At 37.3% G+C, this 25574-nt stretch overlaps 3 protein-coding genes across 3 annotated transcripts; 2 read left to right on the top strand and 1 right to left on the bottom strand.

The window, feature by feature from the left end:
* Positions 1–1217: 1217 nt before the first annotated feature.
* LOC105107581 (transcription factor bHLH85-like) lies at positions 1218–2691 on the top strand. Its single transcript, XM_011001561.1, has 4 exons — positions 1218–1881; positions 1987–2226; positions 2312–2443; positions 2545–2691. Exons 1-4 carry the CDS (start codon positions 1261–1263, stop codon positions 2635–2637), a joined length of 1086 nt encoding a protein of 361 aa, XP_010999863.1. The 5' UTR covers positions 1218–1260; the 3' UTR covers positions 2638–2691.
* Positions 2692–3092: 401 nt separating this feature from the next.
* On the top strand, positions 3093–17514 carry LOC105107584 (uncharacterized). Its single transcript, XM_011001565.1, has 18 exons — positions 3093–3509; positions 3661–4391; positions 4780–5038; positions 5150–6527; positions 7141–7286; positions 7364–8000; positions 8098–8179; positions 9010–9057; positions 9426–9623; positions 11321–11813; positions 12000–12159; positions 12248–12309; positions 12426–12520; positions 13311–13424; positions 14179–14244; positions 14611–14708; positions 14975–15393; positions 16107–17514. The coding sequence occupies exons 1-18, from the start codon at positions 3134–3136 to the stop codon at positions 17324–17326; spliced, it is 6582 nt and encodes a 2193-aa protein (XP_010999867.1). The 5' UTR covers positions 3093–3133; the 3' UTR covers positions 17327–17514.
* Positions 17515–19048: 1534 nt separating this feature from the next.
* LOC105107583 (interferon-related developmental regulator 1) lies at positions 19049–23284 on the bottom strand. The gene is made up of 13 exons (XM_011001564.1): positions 22900–23284; positions 22565–22736; positions 22351–22431; positions 22099–22181; positions 21899–22014; positions 21683–21793; positions 21404–21513; positions 20837–21149; positions 20680–20757; positions 20533–20583; positions 20331–20420; positions 19672–19749; positions 19049–19383 (listed from the first exon to the last, which is right to left on the bottom strand). Exons 1-13 carry the CDS (start codon positions 22907–22909, stop codon positions 19333–19335), a joined length of 1344 nt encoding a protein of 447 aa, XP_010999866.1. The 5' UTR covers positions 22910–23284; the 3' UTR covers positions 19049–19332.
* Positions 23285–25574: the final 2290 nt, after the last annotated feature.

The raw sequence follows: 25574 nt of genomic DNA on the forward strand, positions 1-25574 counted from the left end.
TGATGGATTAATAAGGTTAATTCTATGAACAACAGGTTGTTAGTTGACGCGGAAAGAAAATCACGGACAACAAGGCAGAACAATTCATCACCCATTGTTAGCTAGCTTAAGATAAACGCATGGTGGTTCTGCGATTTATGATGATGAAAGCTGCCAAGATTTGTAAATGTTGCATTGTGTTTTCCCATTAATGTTTTCGGTGAAAAGCGGTGTTATTAAACCCGATTATACCAATCTGACTTTGCCAAGTCGAGTTTAAATGGAAAATTAACCCGGTTAAACATGAACAACCTAATTAATCAATCTGCTATCCAGATCAAAATTTAATTTAAAAAAAAATATAAAAATAATATCATTTTAATTTATTAAGAAATTAAATTAGATTGTTGTAATTGACTTGAGTTATCAAAGCCAATGTATGACCTGGCCATGGCGCAGGCCAGGCTTAATAACTTTGGTAAATGTGTTATTAACGTCAAGATAGTAATGAATTCTGTACGTAGTGAGAGGAACTGCATACTGATAAATTGCAAACAAAACTTCAACTGAGGAACATGGATTAGGTTCAACCAGCAATTGAGGAGACCAGGAACTAGTTCAAAGGTTAACGCGTGGCGTTTTGCGTGTTTGTATAGCAATTTCACGGTCATCTCCACGATCAAGCCGTCCTTCGGCCGCGTTTTGTTTATTCTCCTCCAGCATTCTCCCTCTTTATTATATTCAAGATGAGCAGAAGACAACCCCACGTTCTGACATTTTCAAGTGCTCAAAACGCATGCTCCCATTCTCATTTTCATTAATTATCTGCCTAATTACACTTGTCATTTAGTGAGTAATTAATGACAGTTTAGTATCGCCCTCTCAATGATTGTCCTTAGACCCTCTTTGTCATCCTAATCTCAGTTTATCAGACATAAGTTGCTTGAAAGTCCATTGAATCCTCTCTGTTATTTTAATCCATCATTGCATGAACTTGGTCCCAGCCTAGTTGTACTTTGCCTGGTATTGGCCCCACAACGGACTCCTGAGTTCAGTTAACAGAATTAGGACCTACACCAGAGTAATCATTAGGAATTTTGAAGTTTTATATAAAAGATGAAGTCAATCCTTGCTAGTGACGTTCTTTGAAGGTGCACTGGTATAAATATGTCTCTAACGTTTTGGTTGTCTCAAGCGAAATCAAGGTTCAATTAATTAGTAGCATCACCAAAGAAGGATAAGAGCCTCTCTCTTAATTTCTCCACAGCTTCCAAGTGTAAAATGAATATGCAGACCATGGGAGATTTTCCTGATGTTGAATGGGACTTCAGCAGAATGTTCTCCATGGAAGAGCCTGATTTCAGCCCAGAATTACTTGATCAGTGTTCTTTTTCGCAGGAGAATGACGAAGGATTGCAATTTACAATCCCACCAGCTTTCTTCCCCACTCCTGAAGCCAACGTGAGCATGGCTGGGAATGAGAGTTTGTTTTATTCTTGGAACGCTCTCAACCCCAATTTGCATTTTGATTCTCAAGAAAGTGGTAATAACAGTAATTGTAGCAGTGGTGTATTTCTTCCTTCTTCCAGCCTTGAATCCTACTTCTTCAATGATTCTAACCGCATTCAGGCTACTAACGATAACTCCATGTCCATGGATATTTCACTCATGGATGAGAAAACTATTGGCTTGTTGACGCCATTTTTTCCTGAAATTACAATGGCAGAAACTGCCTGGATGAATGGAGATATGAGCAGTGACAAAATAGGAGATTTAGACGATAATCTGCAGCCAGCTGCTAATACTGTTCTGGCCAAGGGACTGCAGCTCAAAAGGAAGCTTGATGTTCCAGAATCAAATACATTGGACGACATGAAGAAGAAACCTCGGATTACAAGAAATGTAAGTACACTAATCCAAGTCTACGATAATTCTTTCTATGGTGGAGTTTGTCTCATTGAAAAAGTAGTTTCTAAAGTGTTCTGTCTATTGTGACTTGCATTGCAGGTGCAAAAGAGAAAGAATAGTGTACAGTCAAAGAAAAACCAAAGGTCCACTCCAAAAATTAGCAATGAAGAAGAAGAGAGTAATCCTGGACCAGATGGACAAAGCTCCAGCAGTTGCAGTTCAGAAGATGATAATGCATCTAAGGATTCTGATTCCAAAGTTTCTGAAGTTCTCAGTTCCAGTGGCAAAACAAGAGCTAGTAGGGGAGCTGCTACAGATCCCCAGAGCCTTTATGCAAGGGTAAGACACTAGAGATTATTAATTTACTAGCACATAAGGCAATCTCTTGAGCATTATATTCACACATCTTCGAACAATCCTGCAGAAAAGGAGGGAGAGGATAAACGAGAGACTGAAAATCCTACAGAATATTGTCCCTAATGGAACCAAGGTTGATATCAGCACAATGCTAGAAGAGGCAGTCCATTACGTAAAGTTTTTGCAGCTTCAAATCAAGGTAAAGGCTCTTGTGAATTTCTTACAGCATGCTGCCAAATAAATCATTTTTCCTCTTTATCTAATTACACTTTGCTAAAATCCGATCATATTTATTTGCAGCTTTTGAGCTCGGATGATCTATGGATGTACGCACCTCTGGCTTACAGTGGAATAGATATTGGCCTCGACCAGAAGCTCTCTATGCTTCTATGAGCATGAAAGAAGCTACTGAATTTTTTTAATTTTAATTCATCAATTTATATAGAAATGAGAAAATAATATGTGTATTTACTCCTAATTAATAAATTTCTGCCTTTAATATATTATTCTGAGCAAACAAATCACTCTATCTATATTATAATCCCATCTGATCTGCTTCTTGCTTTTTGGTCATACCAATGACCTGCCCCTTCACTTGCTTGAAGAAGCAGGCATCTTTTGCTTCTGCTCGTTAATGAGCATTTATGGGAAATTTAAAAAACTGCTTTTTACATAAACTTGTAATTTGAATTTAATCTCTTATGAAATGAAAAATGAAAAATATTATAATACTCAAACTAAAACTATTCAAACTTACATAAGAGAAACACAAGAAAGAAAATTAAAAAATAATAAATTAAAAAAAAGTTCATTTAAACATCCGGCCCACGAAAGTGTGCTAGCCCAAATAATACAAGCAGGATTTTCGACGGACGGCCTTCAGGGCTACATGAGTAATTTCATTTTACGGATGCGCTCCGTCACAATCGAACCCCCGAAACTACCCCTCAACCACAGAGATCGCGGCCGCGCCATCTTTCTCCGCTCCGCTCAACCCATGGACGCTGCAGAGCAGCCACTCAAGAAGCGGAAGCTCTACGAGCAACAACCAGAAGAACCTCCACCAAAAACTCTGGACGAGTCACCTACCACTTTAGCACCACCACTTTCTCAAGAAGAAATTAACGCGAGACGGAGAAACAGAGATGAGATTAAGAGCGTCTACGAAACTTACAAGCGCCTCAAGTTGTTTGTTTCTCAGAAAGAAGGACGTCACATGCCTGACCTCGAACAATCTTATCTCGCACTCATTACTGCTTCAAGAGGTTAGCAATTTTGAATCAGTCACTTGGAATTATATTCTCATTTGTGGAATTAGGGTTTAGGGTTTGATTTTCCAATTTAATTGCACCACTAATGCTTTTTTGGTTTTTTTTGCTTAAAAACCTAAAAATATATTTGCTGCTAGCATTGCAGGTTGTACTAGTGTGCAACGAATTGTAGCTGATCTTATTCCTCGATATGCTTCACACTGTCCGACTGCTCTTGAAGCAGCGACTAAAGTTGTAATCAACATGCATAACTGGAGCTTGGCAGTGATAAATAGAGGAGAGGATTTTGATGGTGTTGCAATGGGGACAGCTAAAGCATGTATTTTTGGTTTAGTTGATATCTGTCGAACTGCTTCTTTGGAAGCTCCAACATCAGCTGTTATTAGAGGCATTTGCTCTGCGGTTTTTCAGAATGTGTTGTCATTCTTTGTGTCATCGTTCGAGGGTAAGGATATCTTTCAGATTGTTGATAAGGAAACTTTGAAGATACAAGATGATCTCAAGCTCTTTTCGGAGTTGAAGGAAAAGTTTGATGATGAGGATGGAATTTCGTTGGTTAAATTGTCCAAGTTGTGTGCCTTAAGTATGCTCTGGATTTTCTTTTCTTGCCCTAAAGATTTGCTTGCTGCGTGTTTTGAGCTCTTTAAATCAACTGTTCCAGAAAGAGTCCAAGAAAGACACTATTTTCTTAGTCAGGTGACCAGCATTATAGCTGATGATGCTGTGCCTCTGGCTAATACAAGTGATGGAACTACCTCTCGTGAAGGATCTGTTGGACCATGTGCCAAAAGCTATGATGTTAGGGGCGAGTTGCCTTTAGATGGTAACCATGTTTCAGAAGATGCATCTTCATCAAAGAGATGCTTGTTGAGACTGGTTATACTCCTAATTTCTACTTTCTTTCCTGATTTTCATACGCTGCGTTAATTAAAAAAAAATACAATTTGTATTTTTTTTTATGCTGGCTGTTCAGTTCTGGTTCAAACTCAGTACCAACTAGGTGTCTTCTTTGTTAGTAACAATATGATATGCTTTATATAATATTTATGATACATTGCACAGGTTTTTCAAATACATATAGATCTTGGTTAGTTGGATGTAAAGATGAGAGAACTGGAGTTATTTCCCACTAGTTGAAGATAACTAATTGAAATATAATTCACAAAGATATTCATCTCCTTGTTTAAGCCTAGGCATGGATGCGCTGAAATCAATCTAGTGCTCCCTATTGTCAATTTCATGTACTGAGGCTTCTTTCATGTAGGTCCTTGGCAATAACGCATCTTTGAGAAACTGGATGTTCTCAAGGTACAAGAAGTTGTGCAACATGACATCTTTTATAGCTGCATCAGACATTAGATCTGCTCTAGAAGGAATCTGTAAATCATTTGCAGAATTCAATAAACTAGATGACAGTCAAATTGACAGTGACGGGGATGATTCTGATCCATCAAAATCTGTAAATCGACAATTTCCGGTTCCTAGGATGTCTAATGAACATGAAGTCTCTGGTGAACCAGCTGGTATGTTAAATGCTCATGATTGAACCCTTAATGATGGTTTTTCTGGAAAATTTCTGGTCAGTATCTTAAAGACAGCCCTCCCCTTGAAACTGATTTATGCCTTTAATGCAGGTACTGGTCATCATAAAGGAGGGTCAAGGTCCATGGATCTCGAGATGAATCACCTTGGAGACTCTTCACATGGCAGGTCTTCCATGCCTAGGGATCTATTAAACCAATCTGTGCTTTCACCTGCTAAAAGAACTCCATTAGACTTCAGGAGCAATTCATTTGATGGTAGAAGCTTTAATGTCCATGTGGGCAAAAATCCAGCTTCAAATATGGAGTTTGGTCTGCCTGCCTTGAGATCTCCCAGTGGAGGCATAAGTAATTCTTTTTCTCCTAAACATCATTTGGCAGCTCCATATGGTTCCATAGCTGAAACTGTTTGGTTCTGCGATGGGGACCCAGCTGCAATGGATGTTTTTTCTGCTTCTAGACAGCTTTGGTTGGGTTCTTTAGGTCCAGATGCATCTGAAGCTCATATGAGGTATGAGCTTGAGAGGTTTGGTCCTATAGAACAATTTTTCTTCTTTCCAGTCAAAGGATTTGCCTTGATTGAGTATAGGAACATATTTGATGCCATTAGGGCTCGGGAGTATTTGCGTGCCCATTTCCCTTGGTGGATCAAATTCATGGATATAGGACTGGGAGCCAGGGGTGCTATGAATGGTGTTGCTGTTGGTTCCAGTTGTCATGTTTATGTTGGACATATTTCAAGCCAATGGGCTAGGGATGAAATTCTGCATGAATCAAGGAAAGTGATTTTCAAAGGGCCACGCATGGTCACTGATCTCACCAATGAAGGAGCAGTACTGATGGAGTTTGAAACTCCTGAAGAAGCTACTGCTGTGATGGTACATCTCAGGTTGCATCGTAAAGGACAACTCCACCACGTGCCTGCTTTGAATGATGGATCAGCTAATGCTGTGTTGCCTCAGTTAGATGGTACAAGATCAGCATCAGCTGCTATCCATGCTGACATAAGAACCAATCACTCAGTTAGTATGTTCAATAGTGCAACAGAATCGCCTCGTACCCAAAATGTACCCCAGAGTCCTGCTGACAACTCTAGGACAAGGATGTCTAATTTATCTTCCTTACTTGCTTCATTGCGTGCAAAATATAATATTAATCAAAACCCAAATTATTTTGACAACTATGTACCTGGAAGCAGCGTGGCTCCTTCTTCGAGGGATGCTGATCGAGAGCCATCAAGCACACTTTGGATTTGTCTTCCAAATGTCAATTCCCCTTCCCTTAATGATGATGAGCTGATGGCTGTTTGCAATCTTGCTATTGCCAATGTAGGGTCTATAGTCAAATTGACACGAGCAAATATGCATTTAGGGTGTGGTTGGTTTCTTGAATGCACCAATGTTGATGCTGCAATCACTGTTTTGAAAAATCTCCGCAGTTGTCATGGGACATTCTTTCAGATTGAGTTCAGGTTTGAATTCTCAAATGTTTGGTTTATGTCTCATACTTGTTTATGTCTCATACATTATCTAAAATTTTCTAACAAAATATAGTTGAATGTTTATTTTTTAACTGTCATTTACTTCATACTGCTGCAGTATGTAAGCTTGAGAAATTTGTTTAGGATATCTTCCATTGCCAGCAAAGGGCGACAAGTTTTTGAATTGATCACTTTGCACATGGGTCATTTTTTAAGTTCAAATACAAAGTAAAAACTAAAATATTCAGTGTCAAACATAGGACTTTGACTGGAAGTGGCTGATTTGATTGGAACTGTTATGTTTTGTATGGCCTGAAGGCCCGTTACCTCCCCAACCTCCCGTCATCCCTCTAAAACATGTATATCACCCAGCAGGGGCCATTCACATGTTTACAAAATCTTTGTGACACTATGTAGTTAACTGTCTTGTTCTACGCAGTGCCTGGTTCTTATATGTATCAAGTTTTATTGTTTGAGCTAATAGTGTTGTGCATGTTTAGGTTTTAGATCCTTCCAACTTTTGTCCTTGCATGAGATAACAATATCTTTGCTTAGCGTAAGTGTCTTTGAACCTTATGAGAAAATTTCCCTTTCGTTTGAACAGTCAGCCAGAAAAGAATGCTGCTGCATTCTCAATCAAGCCTGAAGGTGGCTCCACAGAGCTTGTATCCCCACAAATAAAATCAGAGAATCACGCAACTCCTGTACAAGTTGTACATTCATTTGGGGTGGTGGATCCATCGCCAGGAGGTGAAATTTCTTTTTTTAATGTTCTTACTTTAGTTCTTTGTTCCTGGCTTCGCTGAAATATTAACACTTCCATATAGGTGGTGGTCATGCTGTTCCTGCTGCACCTGAACCGATGTGGATGTACAAGAACAATGAAATTGAGCTGCTCCAGCCACCTGCAAGCATTTCATGTGCTCCTACAGGAACACATGGACCACCAATACCGCCACCACAGCAATTCCAGCCACCTACATTTATGCGACCCGTTTACCTTCCTCCAAACAATTCATGGGATCCACGAGGCTTAAATCATGTTGCACTGAACCCAATCTCACCAGCAACAATGTCAAATAGCTTTCAAGGAAGCTCTGTTGCATCTCCTTTTATACCTGCTTCTGTTACTCCACTAGCACAGGTACAGCGGGCCCCAGTGCAGCACTTGGACCAAATGTTTCCCAGATCTGCTGTACCGCCAACTTTATCATCTATGCCACTTCAGCCTGAAATACCCCCACCACTGCCTCCATCTCCACCACCTGCTCCTCCTCCACCTAGTTCCCCACCTCCACCTCCACCTGTTGCAGAATCAACAGATGCAGAAAGTTCTGGAAACTCTATGTTATATCAGTGGCAGGGCACATTATGCAAAAGCGGGGTTCATTACTGTAAAATTTTTGCGCAAAGAGTGGATTCAGATATTTGCAAGTATTCAGATGCCATGTCTGAACCTGCTGGGTAGAACTTCAATTTCCTGTATACTCCTTCTCTTCTGATTATGTTTTGTAAAATAAGATGAATTTATAGTGATCTTTCCGACTTATTCCTGGTGCAGATGGCCTGCTAAACTAGACATGACGAAACGCACAGTTTTTCGGCATGTAAAATCAACATTTACAAGTACCCCACCACACAAAGTGAGTCTGTGAATCTGTGCTGAAATTCTCCCTTTTATGTTGATTTTCATGCATGGATTGAATTATTTATTTATTTTTTCTCTGAAATTTAGCATGTGACTTTCATATTATAAAACCAGCATTGCTCCTTGGCCATTTGATGTTACTCAGTTTGTCACAGCTTCCCACAGTTATCCGCCTTAAGGACCTGTGATTGATGTGCTGAATGAATGCCTCTCAAAACAGGGTTCATTTGGACTTTTTTGTTTTTGAATATAGTTTTGCTGTTCCTGATCATTTTCAGGGGCAAGCTTCCTTTGATCCTCAAAACAATATGAACTGAACCCCCCCCCCCCTTTAGTGTTCCAAGGATTTCTTAAGAGACCTCAAGGTGAAGAGATTTCGAGATCAAGGCAGTTGAGTTTGAAAATGTTAGGAAGTGCAGGCCATTATTCAAAGGAATTACCCTCTGGGATTCTTATGATTACAAGACTTAAAAACAACATGAGATGGAGTTTAAAATTTTAAAAGTATGCTACCAAAATAAATAATTATCTTTTGAGCGATGTCTGATTATCCAATGGCATTCTACAGTCACACATTGTTCTTGAGCACACACTATATAGTTCACAAGAATGAAAATGATTTATTCTTGCTGTTTTTAATGGATAAAGTATTAAAATATCAATAGACTAATGTTAATTAAACAAGGAGAGGGCTACCAGTGATCATTGAGATTATTTTGCATGGCGTCTCCTTGATTGTATTCTGTTCACCAGTTGATTCTTTCCATCACGATTCTTCTTTTTGTCTGTGCTATGATTTTTATGGGTTTTTAATGTTTGATGCAGAGGGAAGTATGCCGATTGATCCCCTTGTCTGCAAATGACCAAAAGGGTGTAAGTTATACTACCTGTTTATTTTCATTGTGCCCTTGTATGTTTCATCTTGGTAATTGAAAATTTATCCAATATTGCTCCGATTTTGCATTGACACTTTGCACAGGCTTGCATTTACTATGTGTACCTAAAGCTCCATTTTTATTTTCGAGTTACAGAATGTGTACTTTTTATTCAGTGCTAATTAAGGCCCACGCATTATCACCAGCCGGGTCTTAATCTAGGATGGTGTGGTGTATTTTTCTGCACGCATTCTAGGATCAGTGTCTCTATATAACTCATACACTGTCTCTGATAATTAACTTGTGATGTGCATGATTAGGATCCACCGCTTCGTGCTCTGTTGTGCTAAACTTTCAATTCTACAGTTTCAGGATTTCATATCATATTTGAAGCAGAGGGAATGTGCAGGAGTAATTAAAATCCCATCTGGGAAATCCATATGGACAAGGATTCTCTTCATCCTTCCCTACTCCCAAGATACTTGTGCCATGCTCTCAATTGCTCCCGATACATCAAACTGCCTGATTGGTTTAGTTTTGCCAAAAGAAACAAACTTCGACTGGGTTTGAAGATTTTTATCAGCAGGAAGCTTGTAACATAGTCTCAATTCCACCATTGAAATGTTTTTTGAGCTTAGAAACAGTAATGTGGTTTTTTTTATCAGCAGGCATCTTGATAGATTTTAAACAGAAGTATCTGCTTATCAGCCCAGGGTTCATTGCAAGACAGTAATCAAGATCCAATGCTCTTCTGGTGTGCTGAGAAATCAAAGTATCTGCTTTGTACATAGCATTTTCCCTTTGAGTTAATTATAAGTTAGTCCCTATAATTTATCAAGATGAATTAATCAGTCACTCTAGGATGAGAAATTATTAGATAATCTTTATGCTTTTGCATCTGTAAATGTCTTGATCCCTGTCTGTCCTTTTCCCGTTGATGTCTTACTGGCCAAATTGTTTTTCCAGAAATATCCAGCTTTTCTAGGAAAAATTGTGATGCAGTGACTCTATTGAATGATCTGAAAAATGTAAGTACTGTAATGTAACTTCTACTGCGTGAAATTTTCCAGCAATTCAACGCAAATCTGTTTGCTGCAACAAAACCTCTAAAAATCATTTCCCACAAAATCCAAACTTCAGCTGGGCCCTTTATCCTCCCTCCAGTCAACAACTCAGCCCAATAGGCTCAAAACAAAGTCTTATACAAGTTTTGGACAGCCGAGTGGTGATGGTGCAATGGACTTGTCGCAACCTGAGCTCTACGGTTTCATTTGGCGGCAGGCTCGGGGGCGACGACGGCACCATGAGATTGAAGTCCAATGATATTGGTTTAAAGAGAACTAATTTTTTTTTCCGCTAGCTTTACTCAACTCGTGTTCTGTAAGTTAGGATATCTTTTGCTGAGGCCCCAGTTAGGGTCTTTTTATCGTAGAGATAATATCTTGAATTAGATATTTAATAATTAATAATTTTGAAATAGATTTTGCTCGGATGGATCATTTATTTTCTTAGTCGAGAATATTGTAATAATTGGAAGCTGGTGTTTGTTTTTTGGGATTTTTGCTTTCAAAAGACCATTAAATTATTTTTTATTATGTAAGGATTAATTAATTATTTCAGTAAACTACAAGGACTAAAAAATATAAGCTAATAAATTAGAAAAAAAATACTTAAGATATTCTTATATTTTAAAATGTGTATAATTGGAAAATCTTATGGTGCTTGGAATGGGACTAAAAAGATAGACCTAAGGTGAAGAGTGATAGAATTATAATCTATCAAAAACATTAAAAGAATATTTTTATTTAAAATTTATTTTTTGTATTTGTATTTATTTATTTTTCTTTAAATGTCCAGGAAGTATTGTGTTTCTCATATTAATAGGATGTTATATGTTTAATTATTTTTAATTCATTTTAAGAAAATTAATGTGAAAAAAACTAAAATAAATATACTATATAATTTGCGTTATATGTTACAATTCCTTTTAGTAAAAAAAACTTATATGCAATACACTGAGATTAAATATTTACATCAAAATATTTTTTTAACTATGCAAATTTAAAAAAGAAAAAGAAAAGAAACACGTGGTATGCAAGCAAAACCTTGGAACGCGCGAGCGCGACTATACACGCCCTTCATTCATCAGTCATCGCATCGCATCGCAACCGGGAACCTTATAAGTTTTAACCGAGAGAGATAGAGCCAAACCTTCCATCCAGCCTTCCTCTCCACGCTGACATCTCTGCTTCTCTTCTTAGTGCATTGCATCTGTTAACTGGATAAAGAAAATCATGTCACGCCGTTACTCTCAAAACAACAACAGGCAGCAACAACAAGAATGGAGAAGCAATAACAGCAGTAATTTCTCCAAACCACAAACCAAATTCGTCCCCAAAAATCAAAACCCCAACTCCAACCCTACTCTATCCGATTCTCTAAGGCAATCTCTCTCAAGTCAATCCGATGCCGCCGCCGCCGCTCCAGCATCGAGCGGTAATATTGGCGCAGGGGAGTCGTCGAGTAGGATTCAAATGAGAGATGACTGGGCGTGGATGTCTAGAAAAGCTGTAGCTGGTGTTCAGGGCGGTGGAAAATTTGTAACTTACTTGCCGCAGGATGAGGCTGTGGCTGCGGGACTCGGTGCCGATGAAGGAGGGTTGGATCCAGTAGAATCACAGAGAGTCGTTGATCTTTTGAGTAGAGAATTATCTCGGTTACTCAAGTTGAAACCTAAAGAATTTTGGAAAGAAGGTAGCTCAATTATTTGCAACTCTCTCTTGCTTTCCCCCCCTGAAAAAAATAATTATTATTTGTACTTTTAAGGTTTCTAATTATTTTTGGTATAGCTGGGATTATTTCTGGAGCAGTTTAATATATAATTTTTTCTTGTAAAGGACAATTTTCTCTGATTATCTTTATTATTTTCTGTTTTCTCAGTGGCTAGTGATGTGTCTTTGCATGATTTTCTGGATAGCTTCTTGAAATTTAGGAGCAGATGGTATGATTTCCCACATCGTGGAGTCAAAGGAATTGTTGCAGGGGTAATTGTTGGAGAGCTTGACTTATGTCGCCGTGTTTTCATGGTATTGTATCGCATGTAAGTTCTCATTTTCTGTATTGACAACTGGTGTCCCTCCTTTTGATTTGTTGTTCTGACTTTGAGTTTGATGCTGTTGCTGCTGCAGATCTTCCAATAGGGCTCCGGGTGTCGAGGCCACGGAAAGCTTGAACTCAAAGGATCATACTGGTGGGTTTTGTAAACTTAGATCCTGATATATCAAGTGCCACATGATTGGACTTCATATAGACATAAATGTGGTTGTAATTTTTCGTGTGCATTTTTCTCACAAATTATGAATGTAGTCCTCTTGCAGGAAAAGAAGTTACTGGACTTGCCTAAGTTGTTGGATATATGTTCCATTTACGGTCATGAAAATGAAGAACTGACCGGATTGTTGGTAAGTGTGTGAAAAAAAGACTTCCAACTTCTTTGTGTTTCTTCTCCAATGGATGAGAAACTTTTTCAACTTAAAGCTACAGCATTCTTTACCAAGGCTATACTATCTAGAGAAACTTAATTCTGTCCTCTTTTTTGTTTATACTAATGAAGTTAAGGACACCTTATTTGACCCTTGCTTTTAGTGAATTTTAACTTGATTTGGTTTGCAGTTTTAGTCCTGGTGCAGGATAAAGTTAATGCATGTCAGAAAAGGAAATGTGATATTTTGCGTGGGATGCCAGAAAAGTATTTTTTCAATCATGAGACACAATGCATGGCTTTTTACTGGGGGGTTCAAATACCAAGGGAATGCATTTGTTTCTTCAAGATTTGGTTTTTCCTTGTTGATTGCAATGTATTTTAGCAACAGATCATCAAGACACCAATTACTTTATTTTTGTGTACAATATTGGCCTTCAAGGACCTGGATGTTTCACTTCGATTCAATTTGAATGGCCCTAAAAAAGGATGTATATCTATTAGCAACAAAGGCCACAAAAAGGATGATGTTGCTCACAAATCTGCAGACAGAACTAGAATTTTCACTCCTTAAGTTGCCTCATACTGTCAAAGTGGAAATTTTTTGAAATAGTTTCTGTTAAAAGTATTTGGAGTTCATCCTTTGATGGATGCTTATGAAAGCTGACATTTACAGGGTTGGCATTGTATGTGGACACTGCTTGTTCGTGTGATGCCTTCAATGGAGTTTTAGTCAAATTCTCTCTCATACACATTTTTTTCCCTCTCAGGTCAAGAATGCCTTGAAAGCCCAGCCTTGGCTCCATGATGATCTGGCCACTTTAGTGACCCATTTCCTGGGCATCATTCACACAATGCATCAACGTTGCATCTCATCTTTGGAGGTGCTTTTCTAGACTTTCCATATTAGGATACTCTAATGATTTGTAGTTATGTGTGAGGGAGTATTTCTATATTTCATGCATGGAAAGATGTCTGGGCACAGATTTCCCAGCATTTGTTTCTTGGGACCCCCAGTTGACCTTGGTTACTTCAACTTATTTTCTTTGCACCACTTTTGTCAGTTACTATTTAAGAATTTATGGCATTCCATGACTTCATATACAATGTTGCATGAAGTACCGAGGCATTGAATCAATGAATCACTAAGGAAATAAGTGTAGAAAGTGATTGAACATGGATAGAGGTATAATACCACATGGATATGATTTTGATAGATGAAGTCAGAAACTCTGCAGGAATACTTTATAAAAAATAGAACACACATCAGAAACTAAGCAAGGCCTAGGACAAGGGGGTTTTGGCATAAATGGGTAGAATTGCTACAGTGACCCTTTTTAGAACCTACGTTCTATCACACATAAGGTGGTGAAATTTATGGGGGAAGTACTTGGAATCAAATCGGGGTTATCAGTTGGAGGTAAAATTTTATGAAGTTGCAATTAGATCAGCAATATTCTATGATTGTCAATTGGGCAGTGGAAAAGTAGCAATGTGAAATAGATACGCCGAAACAAAATAAATAACAGGGTTAGAAATGAAATCATCCATGGAGCTTTCTAATAGTTTAATCATGAAGTGGAAGTATGCTTACTTTCTATGGTACACACAATAAACTTTTGTACTGATATTTTATAGGTATTATTTTCTGCTGGAAGCCATGAAGACCATCGATCCAGCCCGCTTCTAACTGATTACTTAGAAGTGAGTTCTTTTCTGTTTTTTTGTCGGTAAATTAATGACACAGTGATTTTTTTTCCTTGCTTAACTACTGCTTTTTTTCATTGACTTGCAAGAGAATGGCATGTTTTCATGTCTCATATTTCATTAAAAAAAGAACAAGTGTTTTTTGCTTCAAATTACAGGGTCTTGTCCCCTTCCAACTTGAAAGATTTCCATGGAAGAAGACTGAAATTGACGTTGCATAAGATAATTGGCTGAAACATTAATTCCATACTGTCACAAATTGATTCCACTGTGATGGAGAGTCATGATGTAATTGCATTTCTGTCCTTCTCTGATGTTAAGGTTGATCAAGTGCTATATTATCATTTTTGGTTCCCTTTTCAGGTGATGGACTTTATAAATGATGCAATTGTCTCCATGGATGCTTTTGTTACAGCATATGAATCAGCAGCTGTGTTCTTTTCATGCCCTGTTGAAATGAGGTACCTATTTAAGCCTTGCATTGTTCAGTTTATTTATTAGAAGAGCCAGGAGTTTCTTTCATCACAAAGAGTTGTGGTTGCATATCACACGGGGCTTGGTTTTTCCTTTTTTATTTAATGTTTTTAATATGCCAACAATAATCTGCTGGTGGGTCACAAGTGTAGTAGTACTCCTGCTGGTACTTTATTAGATCCGTAGCTTCTCTTCTCATCATGATAGCAAGAAATTCTTTCTTCTCTCATACTAAATTCCTGTCTCCAAACAGTCATGGGAATGAGGAAATGCTGATCACCCTTGCAAGATTGCATGATACTTTAATTCCAGCTTTGCAGCGAGGCTTTCGAGTCATCTTGACAGGAGGGGATGATAGAATGATATTGAATGTCGCGGTTAGTTTAAAGATGTTATCAATGAGGCTGTCCAAATTTGGATGGAAATTGTTGGACACTTGCTATTTAAGTGATCGAGTTTTTGAAGATCACCTTCCCATTCCCCCTGTAACAAAGATGTTTCCTGCAAAAGTAGAGGATCCCATCATAAGGACAGACATATTGATTCAGACTTTTAGGGAGATCAATGGAGTTCTCCTTGGTGCTCAGGAAAACCAGAGCAAGGTTTCATTCCTTCAGAATCTTGATAGGAATCATCATATAATGAGTAGGCTTCGGAGTTTACAAAATTCCGGTAAGGGATTTGCTTAAGTGCTAGTGCTTCCTATTTATACTTGCACATTTGCTTGAATTGTATTTGCTTGGTTTTTTATGCTCACGCGGAGATATGCCTGTTATTTATCTTTTTCCAGGACAGAATTTTTTTGGAAATGAATAGAAAAATGCATGAAGAAAGAAAAAAAAAATAGTACTCTCAATATGTTGAATATTTGGGGGAGAGTCATGAAAAATTTTGTGAGTCTTCATGTATTGAATTATTGGTGATGATAAAAACTACATTAAAGAACGGAAACAAGCTAGAGGGATTTGGCTCCTTCTCATTAATGATATAGTGCATTTCTTACTATTCTTTGGTGTCCCACTCAAGACTTGGGATGGCATTGGCTCTCTGTAATGGAAGCGAATGTTACAATTGCGACCATCTGTGAATGAGCTGCAGTTAAGGATCTCAAAGGTCCTGAAACCATGAATAAATGTGGTGCAGCCTTTACATCATACCAAGCTACACATCCTTGTGAGTATGTACTTTGCTGATTTCATGGCATGACTATACCTAAATTGAGATGTCATGTCCTGAATGTAGAATAACATGTGTTTCAGCCTTTAGGATAACCGTCGGCTTAGATTTTGTACTCATCATAACCATGAATGGTTCTTGATGGTACCTGCTTATGGTAGAGGAACTCGCTATTGTTTAGGTTTTGATATTTAACTTGCTTACTGCAGGGTGGATTTTCATGGATGATGAACAGCTCCAGTATTTATCTGGGATAATGGCTTCTAATCTGAAAGGCACCATTAAGGAGTCACCTGCTCTTCCAACTGCCACTGCGAGCAACAAAGTACAGATGGGTGAAGATGCTGCCATCATGGAGTCCAAAATCAGTCAAATAAAGGACCTTTTTCCTGACTATGGTAAAGGGTTCCTAGCTGCTTGTCTTGAAGCTTATAATCATAATCCAGAGGAGGTCATTCAGAGGATACTAGAGGGGACCCTCCATGAAGATCTAAGGTGTTTGGATACTTCATCAGAGACAATGCCACTGCCCAAAACTGCTTCAACTGTGGGCAAGAAAGATAAAGGAAAAGGAAAGTTGGTTGAATCTACACTTCCTTCAACAACATCACTGCACTCTGTTAATCCAGTGGTCCCAGTGGAGCAGCGACAAGTTGAGGGTCCCTCTGTTTCGTCATCATCTACAACTGGAAGGTTTGTCAGGAAGCCTAATGACATGCCTGGTCACTACACCACTGACAGCAGAGATCACAAGGCTACTGCAAGGATGGCTGCTCTAATTTCACAGTATGAATACGAAGATGAGTATGACGACTCCTTTGATGATCTGGGTTTCAGTGTTGCCGAGTCCGGGGTGGAGGAGAATGAACTATTAGGTAACAGAATAAACACTAATTCAGGGATATCATCAGGGACCAAATCTGAAACCTCTGCTCAGAACTCTCCTAATACTAAATGGGGCTCCAGGAAAAAGCCGCAATATTATGTGAAGGATGGAAAGAACTATAGTTACAAGGTTGCAGGTTCAGTCGCAGTGGCAAATGCCACTGAAGCTTCTCTTATTAATCAAGTACACGGAGAACAAATTCATGGTCTTGGACGTGGTGGTAATATTCCCCTAGGTGCAACTAAAAAGTTGGTCGAGTATCAAGAGAAGGATCGGGACCAGTCTGATGAACCCGAGACGGAAGGGAGAGGGAATACAGGGAATTACAGGGATCGGGCCTGGGGCAGAGGAAGTAAGGGAGGAGGAAGGCTGGGGGAGTCAAATGATGTCCAAGACAACCAGTCTGATGGCTCTGAGATTCAAGGGAGAGAAAATACTCCTAACCATAGAGGTAGAGGCCGGGGAAGAGGAAGAGGAAGTAATCATAACTACAGGAAGGATAGAGCCATGAGTAAGCACTTCTCTGGATTGTCTGGTTTCTAAGTGCTCGTGGGATGTTCAATGCTTACACAACCATGTATAAAAAAAAAAAAAAAGAATTTATGGTGAGATATACAATGTTCGACTGCTTCATACAGCTGTATAGTCGGGCTGCTGTTTGCGTGGCCTGGACTGTGGTCAACATTTTTGTGGCATTTTATATCAGGGACACTCTTTCCTGGTGCCTGTTTTCTATGGTTTTACGGTCATCGTAGAGTGGAAGCAATTAACATGAATGAGTGAAATCATTGCACCTCTTTTTTGTAGGGAAAACTCGAGACAGAGACTGGGAAATTTTGATGAAAATATTTTGAACTTTCATCAAGAATATTTTAAAATTTCAAACCATGATTTAACAATCCTGGTCAATGATTTTGTCTGGCTATTTTTAACCTTTACGTTTGCTAAACACAAAAAAAAAAAAAAAGTCAACTATAAATTTAAAATTATTAGTAATCAAGAAAATAAAAGGGGAGAGGAAGAGAGAAATTCCCCATCAATGAAATTTGGCCTTAATTCCAATTGCTAAAACCATCACCTTTGGAAATAAAGAAGATATATCAATTTGAATAAAAAAAAATTAAATTCGAATTTCGTATTGATTATTTATGAATGTGTTTTGAGGTTAGATTTGTGTTTATAAAATTTAGAGGATTGTAGAAGAAAAATAAGAAAATGAGGGTCTTTAGAATCAGTATCAGCTACAATATCCCGGCGCCATTGGGAAGAAATGATCAATAAACGATATGTCACCTGATTGATTAGTACGAGTGTCGTCCATATTATTTTGTAAAATTATAATTGGACCTGATTTAAGTTAAGCCCAGGCGAACAAGACCACTCCGAGAGTCTCAGCGTTCTCTTTCTATACTTTTCTCATTTATTACATTTTAATCATTTCCTTACTAAATTTATCATTTTTATTTTTATTTTTACATATATATACAATAAAATAAATATTACATTTTTTAAAATTAAAAAAAAATAAGAGTTAATAGTTTACATTTTTTGCAACCTTTTACTTCGTATTTCTATACTATCATGTTATTAAAAATATTATTTAATTAAAATAAAGGACAGTTTTCATATATATAATTTAATTCAAGGAAAAAATACTTGGGACGGTAAGTAGATACAAGTGACGAAAAAAGAACAGTTTTCAAACTCATATTTTAAATATAGCTGACAAATTTGGTTCGGCTCGAGCTGGATTTGATATTGGACTAAAAAAAGTAGGCAGTGCGTAATATATTATGCATAAAACTTTAATGTCCCATCATACGAAAATGTCAAAACTGTTACACATGCATTGTAAGCAAAACAGTTTTAATATATTTATATTATATTATTCAAATAGATCATACTCATTAACTCAATCCATGTATATTAACCCTACGACCTTGTTCAGGTCAAATTCCACTCTAACGACTACGAGCACACATTTAATACATTTTGTTTTTGTTTTATTCTCCACAACCAAAAAGAAAGAGAAATTTGGGCACTCTTCCTGTTTTTATACCAAATGCTAAAATGCTTGAGACTCCGTCACTCCCAAAAAAATAGAAGATTATGGTCAATCTTGACCGTGCAGAATGCTATGAAAATCATACTGTTGAGACACCTTCGAGTTTCGTGCTTGCCTTCGTGCTCTCTCTAAATCTATAGAATATCTTTTGTTGCCCACTCGAGGAATACGAGTTCAACTTAGTTCCATCTCATCAAACGTTTCTTAAAATCTTCATCTTCCGAATCATTAAACTTCGTATTCAAATCACATTCAGTAATTACAACCAGTTATTACACAGTACAACTACAAGTAAAATGAATGATCTGATCAGTTGACTTGGGATACCAATAATCTGTGTATATCGTCAATAACATAGCCTTCCACAAAATCCATTTCCCTGTTCCCAAATTCATAAAAAATGACGGTAACATTAACCCTACAATCTGCTAAATTATTCCAGAGGATGTTCATCCTACAACGTCTAACAGCTAGACTGGATTCCTCACATATATTCATCGCCCATGCCAACAGCAAAGTGCCCAACGTTTCTATCCTGGATAATCCAGGGAAGTGTACAGGTCAACAACTTCGGTAACGCAAAAGCAACTAATAATGTCAACGCGAAAAAATAAAAAAGTGTATAAAGCCCAGAAGAATGTTTTTTCAAATGTTTTTTGCACCAGAAAAAAGGGACAGGTAAAAGTAAATACCCAGAGAACAAAAGATAGTATAGAATAAAGCGCACTGGAGCACTATTTTTTGAAATGCTCCTCGCATCAAAAGAAGCAGTGGTGACCAGAAAAGTACACGCAATAACTATACTGAATGAAGAAGAACCAACCTTAGATAGCATCCGCTGCTTGTTCAGAAACTGGGTCCTGGCTTTATTTTGTATTGAGTTTGGCGACCGGAACATCCTCTGTAACAAGGAATGTATCTTATCAGTATCTTAAAACAAAACCAAGGCACTAAAACAGAGGTCATCAATAAAAGTAAATGTCTCAATTTTACAGCCCTCGATTTCCTCGCCATGATTTTCTTAGGAATAGTTTGTGTTCGCCATGATTTTCTTAGGAATAGTTTATGTTTTAGGCGTGATGAACAGTGCCTCAATTTGAGGGATTGGAAGGGGAGAACTTTTCAAGACTGGAGACAGAGATTGCTATATTTGCAGCAATAAGAGAATGAAGATCTTAAGTATGAACAAAAAAGTACATGAATCCACTAACAACCAATCATTACCATATAAAGGAGGTTTAGTTTAAACCATTACCAAGGTTTAGCACATCACTAACCAAATTTAACTTCAATCTAAAGAGATCAGCTAGTTTACTTAGGCAGATATCCAAAGTATCAGAACACACGTGCTGTACTGACACTTGAGACGAAGAAAAGTTTGGATGGTGCAGGCACAAGAAAATCTCACAATTTTAGGACAAATAAATAATTCCAGATTGAAGACTGTCATAGAAGGCCAAGTTGGAGAAGAGCATAACTGACCTTCTCACCACTTGACATTTGATGTTCGACACCTAGGAGATGCTTTCTCTTGGGCATGAACCCAAAAACAACTTGAAGGAATTCATTGTCCTATTTAAACAAAGTCACTTGTTAATGGTATTAAAAAGCAATTGACACCAACAAAAAAAGCATCGCATAAGAAGCAAGAAAAACAGACAAAGGCAGGACCAAGAAAACCAACCTGCATGTGCTTAATAAATCCACCACCAAGAAAATGCTTCATGAAGTTCAACTGTTAAAAGAACTCAAATCAGAGAGCTTGAATATCTTAAAACACAAACCAAAAACATGACCAGAAAGAAAAAATAATGATCAAAGAGCAAGAAACCTTTATAAGCTCAGACCATGTTGATGTTTGTAACGAATCTCCTCCGATCTTCATTGAGATATCAGGAGCGTAGCCATCCTGGTAACGTAAAAACTTAACATCAGAACAGAAGCACACACAAACAGAAAGACTCGGAAGGACAGGAATGAATTAATACCTCCAGGAACTCCAAAACATCCTTGAACAAGTTCCTCTGGCTGTTAAGATCCTTCTTAGCGGAACCTTTTCCACCAGCCTCGGCAGACAGGCTCCTAACTTGATTTAGGATTTTTGATTTCAGTCCTAGTATATGTGTATATCCTTCACGAGATTTATTTCCTTCTGGAACTGAGCCATCTGGGGCAGTCTTATTTTCAGCAGCAAACTTTTCAATACTTCCTGTCTCAAAAATTAAAGCTAGAGCTTCACCGGAAGCAATGCGTACAGATCTGTCATCCTTATCTAGCAGAGTAGAGAAATAAGAAATGTACCTGCATCAATGAAAGTAGTGATCTTTATTGAAGTTTTAGTTCCCCGTGCAAGAAAACCATGACATGGGAACATACAACTGTCTAGACAAGACTAACTATTTACCAACTCCTTCATCATGGACTGTGCAAAGGGACTGGGGATGAATAAGTTAAATGACTATCTGATCAATTTCGGCGCACTTCACGCTGATTATCATATAAAAGAAGACAAGTACAGAAAATGAAGTGGAAAATCAAATCAAAAGTTCACTTACTCTTGCCAATCTTTGGAGTTAAGAGAGCATCCATCCATGGTAGTCAAGATAAATGCCCAAGCAGACACCACTGCTGTTATGACAACTGCAGGTAGTTTGACAGCAACTACCTGAAAGTGAAATAGAAAAATTTATTTGTTGGTAGAACATGACCAATAACTACAGCATTGGACTGTTACTGTATGGGTTGAGGTCTTGAAATCAAGTAATTAAAGGATAGATGATAACATCATTAATATCACTGATACAAGAAAGCAAAGAATAAAAACAGATGCATACATTAGAACCTAGTTTAGGATGAAGCAATTGCCACATGATTTGCATTGATCTTTCAGTTTCCTCGGTCTTAGTCGCACCAACAAACGTCACAATAGCCAAACACGCCACTAACTGAAAATGACCACCCAACAGAAAACAGAAGAGATTCAACGTCACAACAATTAGTGGAAACTGGAGAACAATTAAACTCTCAAAGATTTAGCAAATCATACATACCGATACAGTCTTCGAGGAATCAGACTGAGATTTAAGAGCTTGGGGAATAGGAATAACTGATTCTTCCAATATTTCATGTGCATTATCCCCAGAACCAACAGTCAGAGCCAATAATCCTACAAAAACAACATACTAAACTAATAAAAGTTGAAAATACAGGTAAAGGACAAAAGAGATGACAAGATGGGCTCGACACTAACCGATGGCATGACATGCTAGAGATATCTCTTTGCTAGAGCCCTTTTTAATGGAGTTAAGACACAGGTGTAGTAACGTAGCAAATCTGAAGAAACAAACAAAAGAAGATACATGTAAGAGCCTCGGGATGAACAACCATGACTAATATCTTCACATTACAGCACAAACCCACCACAACATAAACCAAATCAATCAAACTAGGTAACCAACAACAACCCACTGCACATTACAACTATCTCTTAGCCAGTGCTTACTTCTTCTCAACAAATTGATGCTGCAAGTTGGTATTAAAAGCATCAATAATCGCTGCCAGAGCTTTCTCTCTCGTCGAACCCCTTCATCCACAAAACAACACCAACACCACCAATTCAGCTCAAGCTCAACGCAAAACAAAGAAACTACATTAATCACAAATACAAACCACCTAAAACCTAAATTTCAAAACCGAAGCACAACACCAACACAAACCTCTTCTCATACAAAGCATCTAGAGCTTGTTCTAGTAAACTATCTTTATCAACTTGAACCTCGTCGGTCCCCGACACCGACATAAGATCCGAACGAGCAGTCGACGATGAACTCACGCTACTATTTTCATCATCACTATCCAACATCGCTTTATTTTTCCGCTGATTATTACCTGCATAATTCACAGAATCCAAACCCTAAGTTGTTCCATCTCATAATAATAATAATAATAGTAATAGTAATAAGTCAGTAATTGACCAAGAAAAACCCTGATTAGACAATTCAAAAATTGAATTCAACAATAGAAGAACGAGAGAGAGAGAGAGAGAGCATACGCTTCCCCATCGCCGGCGGCGGTGAAATTTAATAAACCTAATTGAGTGAGGGTTGATAAATGAAACAAAATCTACTATAAATCTGAAAAATAATAAGAGATCTTTGTGAAAATAAAAGCTGGGCAGGTATAAATTGAACCAAGATTAGAAACCGAGACGGCGACGGATTTGAACTGATTAAGGATTTATCCATTAATTTACTTGAGGTGGATTTATAGAAAAGAGCTAAAAATTATTTTTAGGGTGGAAAATAAAAATAGAGAGGAAATCTCTTTATCGAGCAGAGGAGGAGCCGAGGAGGATTTTAATGTTTTATTCGCATCGACTGGTGTAGAATATTCGAGGTGCGTGTTGTCAAGTGCAGCCAGTGAATTGTGTGGATTGCTACGTTTTCGTCTCTCCCGTGTGATTGGATTAGTTAGATACGTGTGGGGCTGGAGTACATGGTTTCGTTCTTCTCCGTTCACGTTCGGGTCTGACGTTAAAAAATAACGAGTTCCTGGGATCATGGATGATTGTCTGCGTGTTTTTTTTTAATATTTTTTATTTAAAAATATATTAAAATAATTTATATTATTTTTTAAATTTTATTTTTAACAGCAATACATCAAAATAAAAAAATTAATTTGAAGCTAACCCGTTAAAATAATTATGATATAATGTATTCATGATCTATGATTTAAAACTATTGGGTGATGTCTGGTAACTAAGAAAGAAGTGCCTGGAATGGAAATATAAACTTAATTTCTTAATATTAAGGTATTTGGTAACGAAATACGAATACAAATAGGGAATGAATATAGACTTTTATTGTGGATTTAAGGGACTTTTTGTTAACGCCGTATCCTATAGAGAATTGTATCAGGCCCATTGCCAAGGAAGACAAGCTCACTTCACCCAAGATAGGAATAGGCCCAGCTCACTTCACCAAAGATAGGAATAGGCCCACTCAAACTATCCTGGCTCCTGGCCACTGAGGTCCGTAAAACGTAAGCCCGTCATGCAAGTGGAGGTATGGCCTTTCTGTTCCCGACGAAGACATTAGAGCATATCGTATTAAGGTGCCCTGTGATTTTTATCGAGAGCATTACAATTACTATTTTGTTTTCTTTTTTTAATGTCAAGTTCATCTGGTCTTACGCAACATTGTGATCAAAAGTGATTTTTTGATCTTTTGAAGTCTTGAATGGATTTTTATACAGTATTGATTCCCGATCCTTTGACTGGTGGCTATCCTAATGGCTGCTCCCAATCAAGCAATGATGAGTTGCTACTTGAATAAAGCAGACTTGAAGAGCATCTGGGAGACCCCTACTGGATAAAGGATAATAAATCAATAATTTTTTTATGAACTATTATCATCTCGTGAATAAGAGAACTGCAGGGTGGAAGGATCGAATCATGTTGATTTATAAGAACAATGTGATGATCAAATTCATAAAACTCTTCATAAATGAATGAAATATTGAACTAGTGTTAATGTTGGTAGCCACTTGTTCTGGTTCTTGGTAGAGGAGAGTCTGGCTAGGAGTACGCTTGCCTTGAAGCAAAGAACTTTGTTAGTTATTTGATTCATGATAGCCGACTGTCAGATAGGGTCCATGAATTATAATTGAATCGATATTTATTTATTTATATGATACCTGTGGCTTTACAACTCACATGTCCAGTTCACTACAAAGAATTATAACAGAATTGTTATATATATGGAAGCATGGAAATTGATGATGCCATGTTTTAATCTCTGCTCAACAAGTGCTAGTGGCTATAATTCATCTTCTCGTGACAGACTTCCTGTTGCAGTACGAGGAGTCACCAAAATGCCATGTTGAATTGTTTTTGTTGAAATAAACATAGTCTTAGATGGTGTCTTGCATTTCAGTCCAGCTATATTTTAAAAAAAAAAATTGATTCTTTTATTTTAAATTAATTTTTTATATGTATATTTTATGTATTAGTGTCAAAAATAAATTTTAATATATATATATATTATTTTAATATACATATTATTTTGATAGTTTTCAAAGTAAAAAATATTTCAAAATATAATTTTCATCTCTAATCAAAACCTTATGTGTTGAAAGAAGTTAACTCGAAGATTGAAAACCCATGGTTGATCAAAAAAGATCTTTTTTAAGTTTTTAGGTTTCATGAGCATTGGTCATATAATGGAAGGTTTTTTTCTCAATTTAGCACAGTAAACTTAAAAATGTAGACGGATGATATCATTTGAAAAATATTTGATGAAATGACATGGTTTGACATTATCATATTTGTGATGCATGACATTGACTAAATGTTAAATAAGATAATTAATTGCACTAAATTATTGTTGTTTAATATTTATTTAACTTAAGATCTGTAAGTCATTTAGACATTTTACTTTAAAGAAAAAATAGTTGTTGTTTCAGTTGTATGCATTTAAGGAATAAATATATAGACAATAGCGCTACTACTAATATGTTTTGAAATGTTCAAGCTACATTGTTTAAATCAGCTAATGTAATAGTTCGACCACGTACAACACACTCCAGTCAATATCAATACAAGTGATGTTTTACACACCATTACTTGTAGGGGTAAAAATAATGATTATGATTGGTTAGGTTAGCATGTTGTTTATGTATCACAGTGAGATGCATAGAGAAATTAGATTTTTATATGAATGCATCATA

This window comes from Populus euphratica, unplaced genomic scaffold (genome assembly GCF_000495115.2).
Source record: "Populus euphratica unplaced genomic scaffold, PopEup_1.0 scaffold267.1, whole genome shotgun sequence".
Taxonomy (NCBI): domain Eukaryota; kingdom Viridiplantae; phylum Streptophyta; class Magnoliopsida; order Malpighiales; family Salicaceae; genus Populus; species Populus euphratica.

Bases quoted from the DNA above. Each gene is read 5' to 3' on its own strand.
- LOC105107581 (XM_011001561.1), top strand. From the start codon at position 1,261: ATGAATATGCAGACCATGGGAGATTTTCCTGATGTTGAATGGGACTTC. The intron at 1,882-1,986 runs GTAAGTACACTA...CTTGCATTGCAG, and splicing joins AACCTCGGATTACAAGAAAT to GTGCAAAAGAGAAAGAATAG. The intron at 2,227-2,311 runs GTAAGACACTAG...ACAATCCTGCAG, and splicing joins CCCAGAGCCTTTATGCAAGG to AAAAGGAGGGAGAGGATAAA.
- LOC105107584 (XM_011001565.1), top strand. From the start codon at position 3,134: ATGAGTAATTTCATTTTACGGATGCGCTCCGTCACAATCGAACCCCCG. The intron at 4,392-4,779 runs GTTATACTCCTA...TCTTTCATGTAG, and splicing joins AGAGATGCTTGTTGAGACTG to GTCCTTGGCAATAACGCATC. The intron at 6,528-7,140 runs GTTTGAATTCTC...TCGTTTGAACAG, and splicing joins TTCTTTCAGATTGAGTTCAG to TCAGCCAGAAAAGAATGCTG.
- LOC105107583 (XM_011001564.1), bottom strand. The intron at 22,432-22,564 runs GTTTGTGTTGGT...TTGTGGATGAAG, and splicing joins GATGCTTTGTATGAGAAGAG to GGGTTCGACGAGAGAGAAAG. The intron at 20,584-20,679 runs GTTTCTTGCTCT...TTCTTTTAACAG, and splicing joins CATGGTCTGAGCTTATAAAG to TTGAACTTCATGAAGCATTT.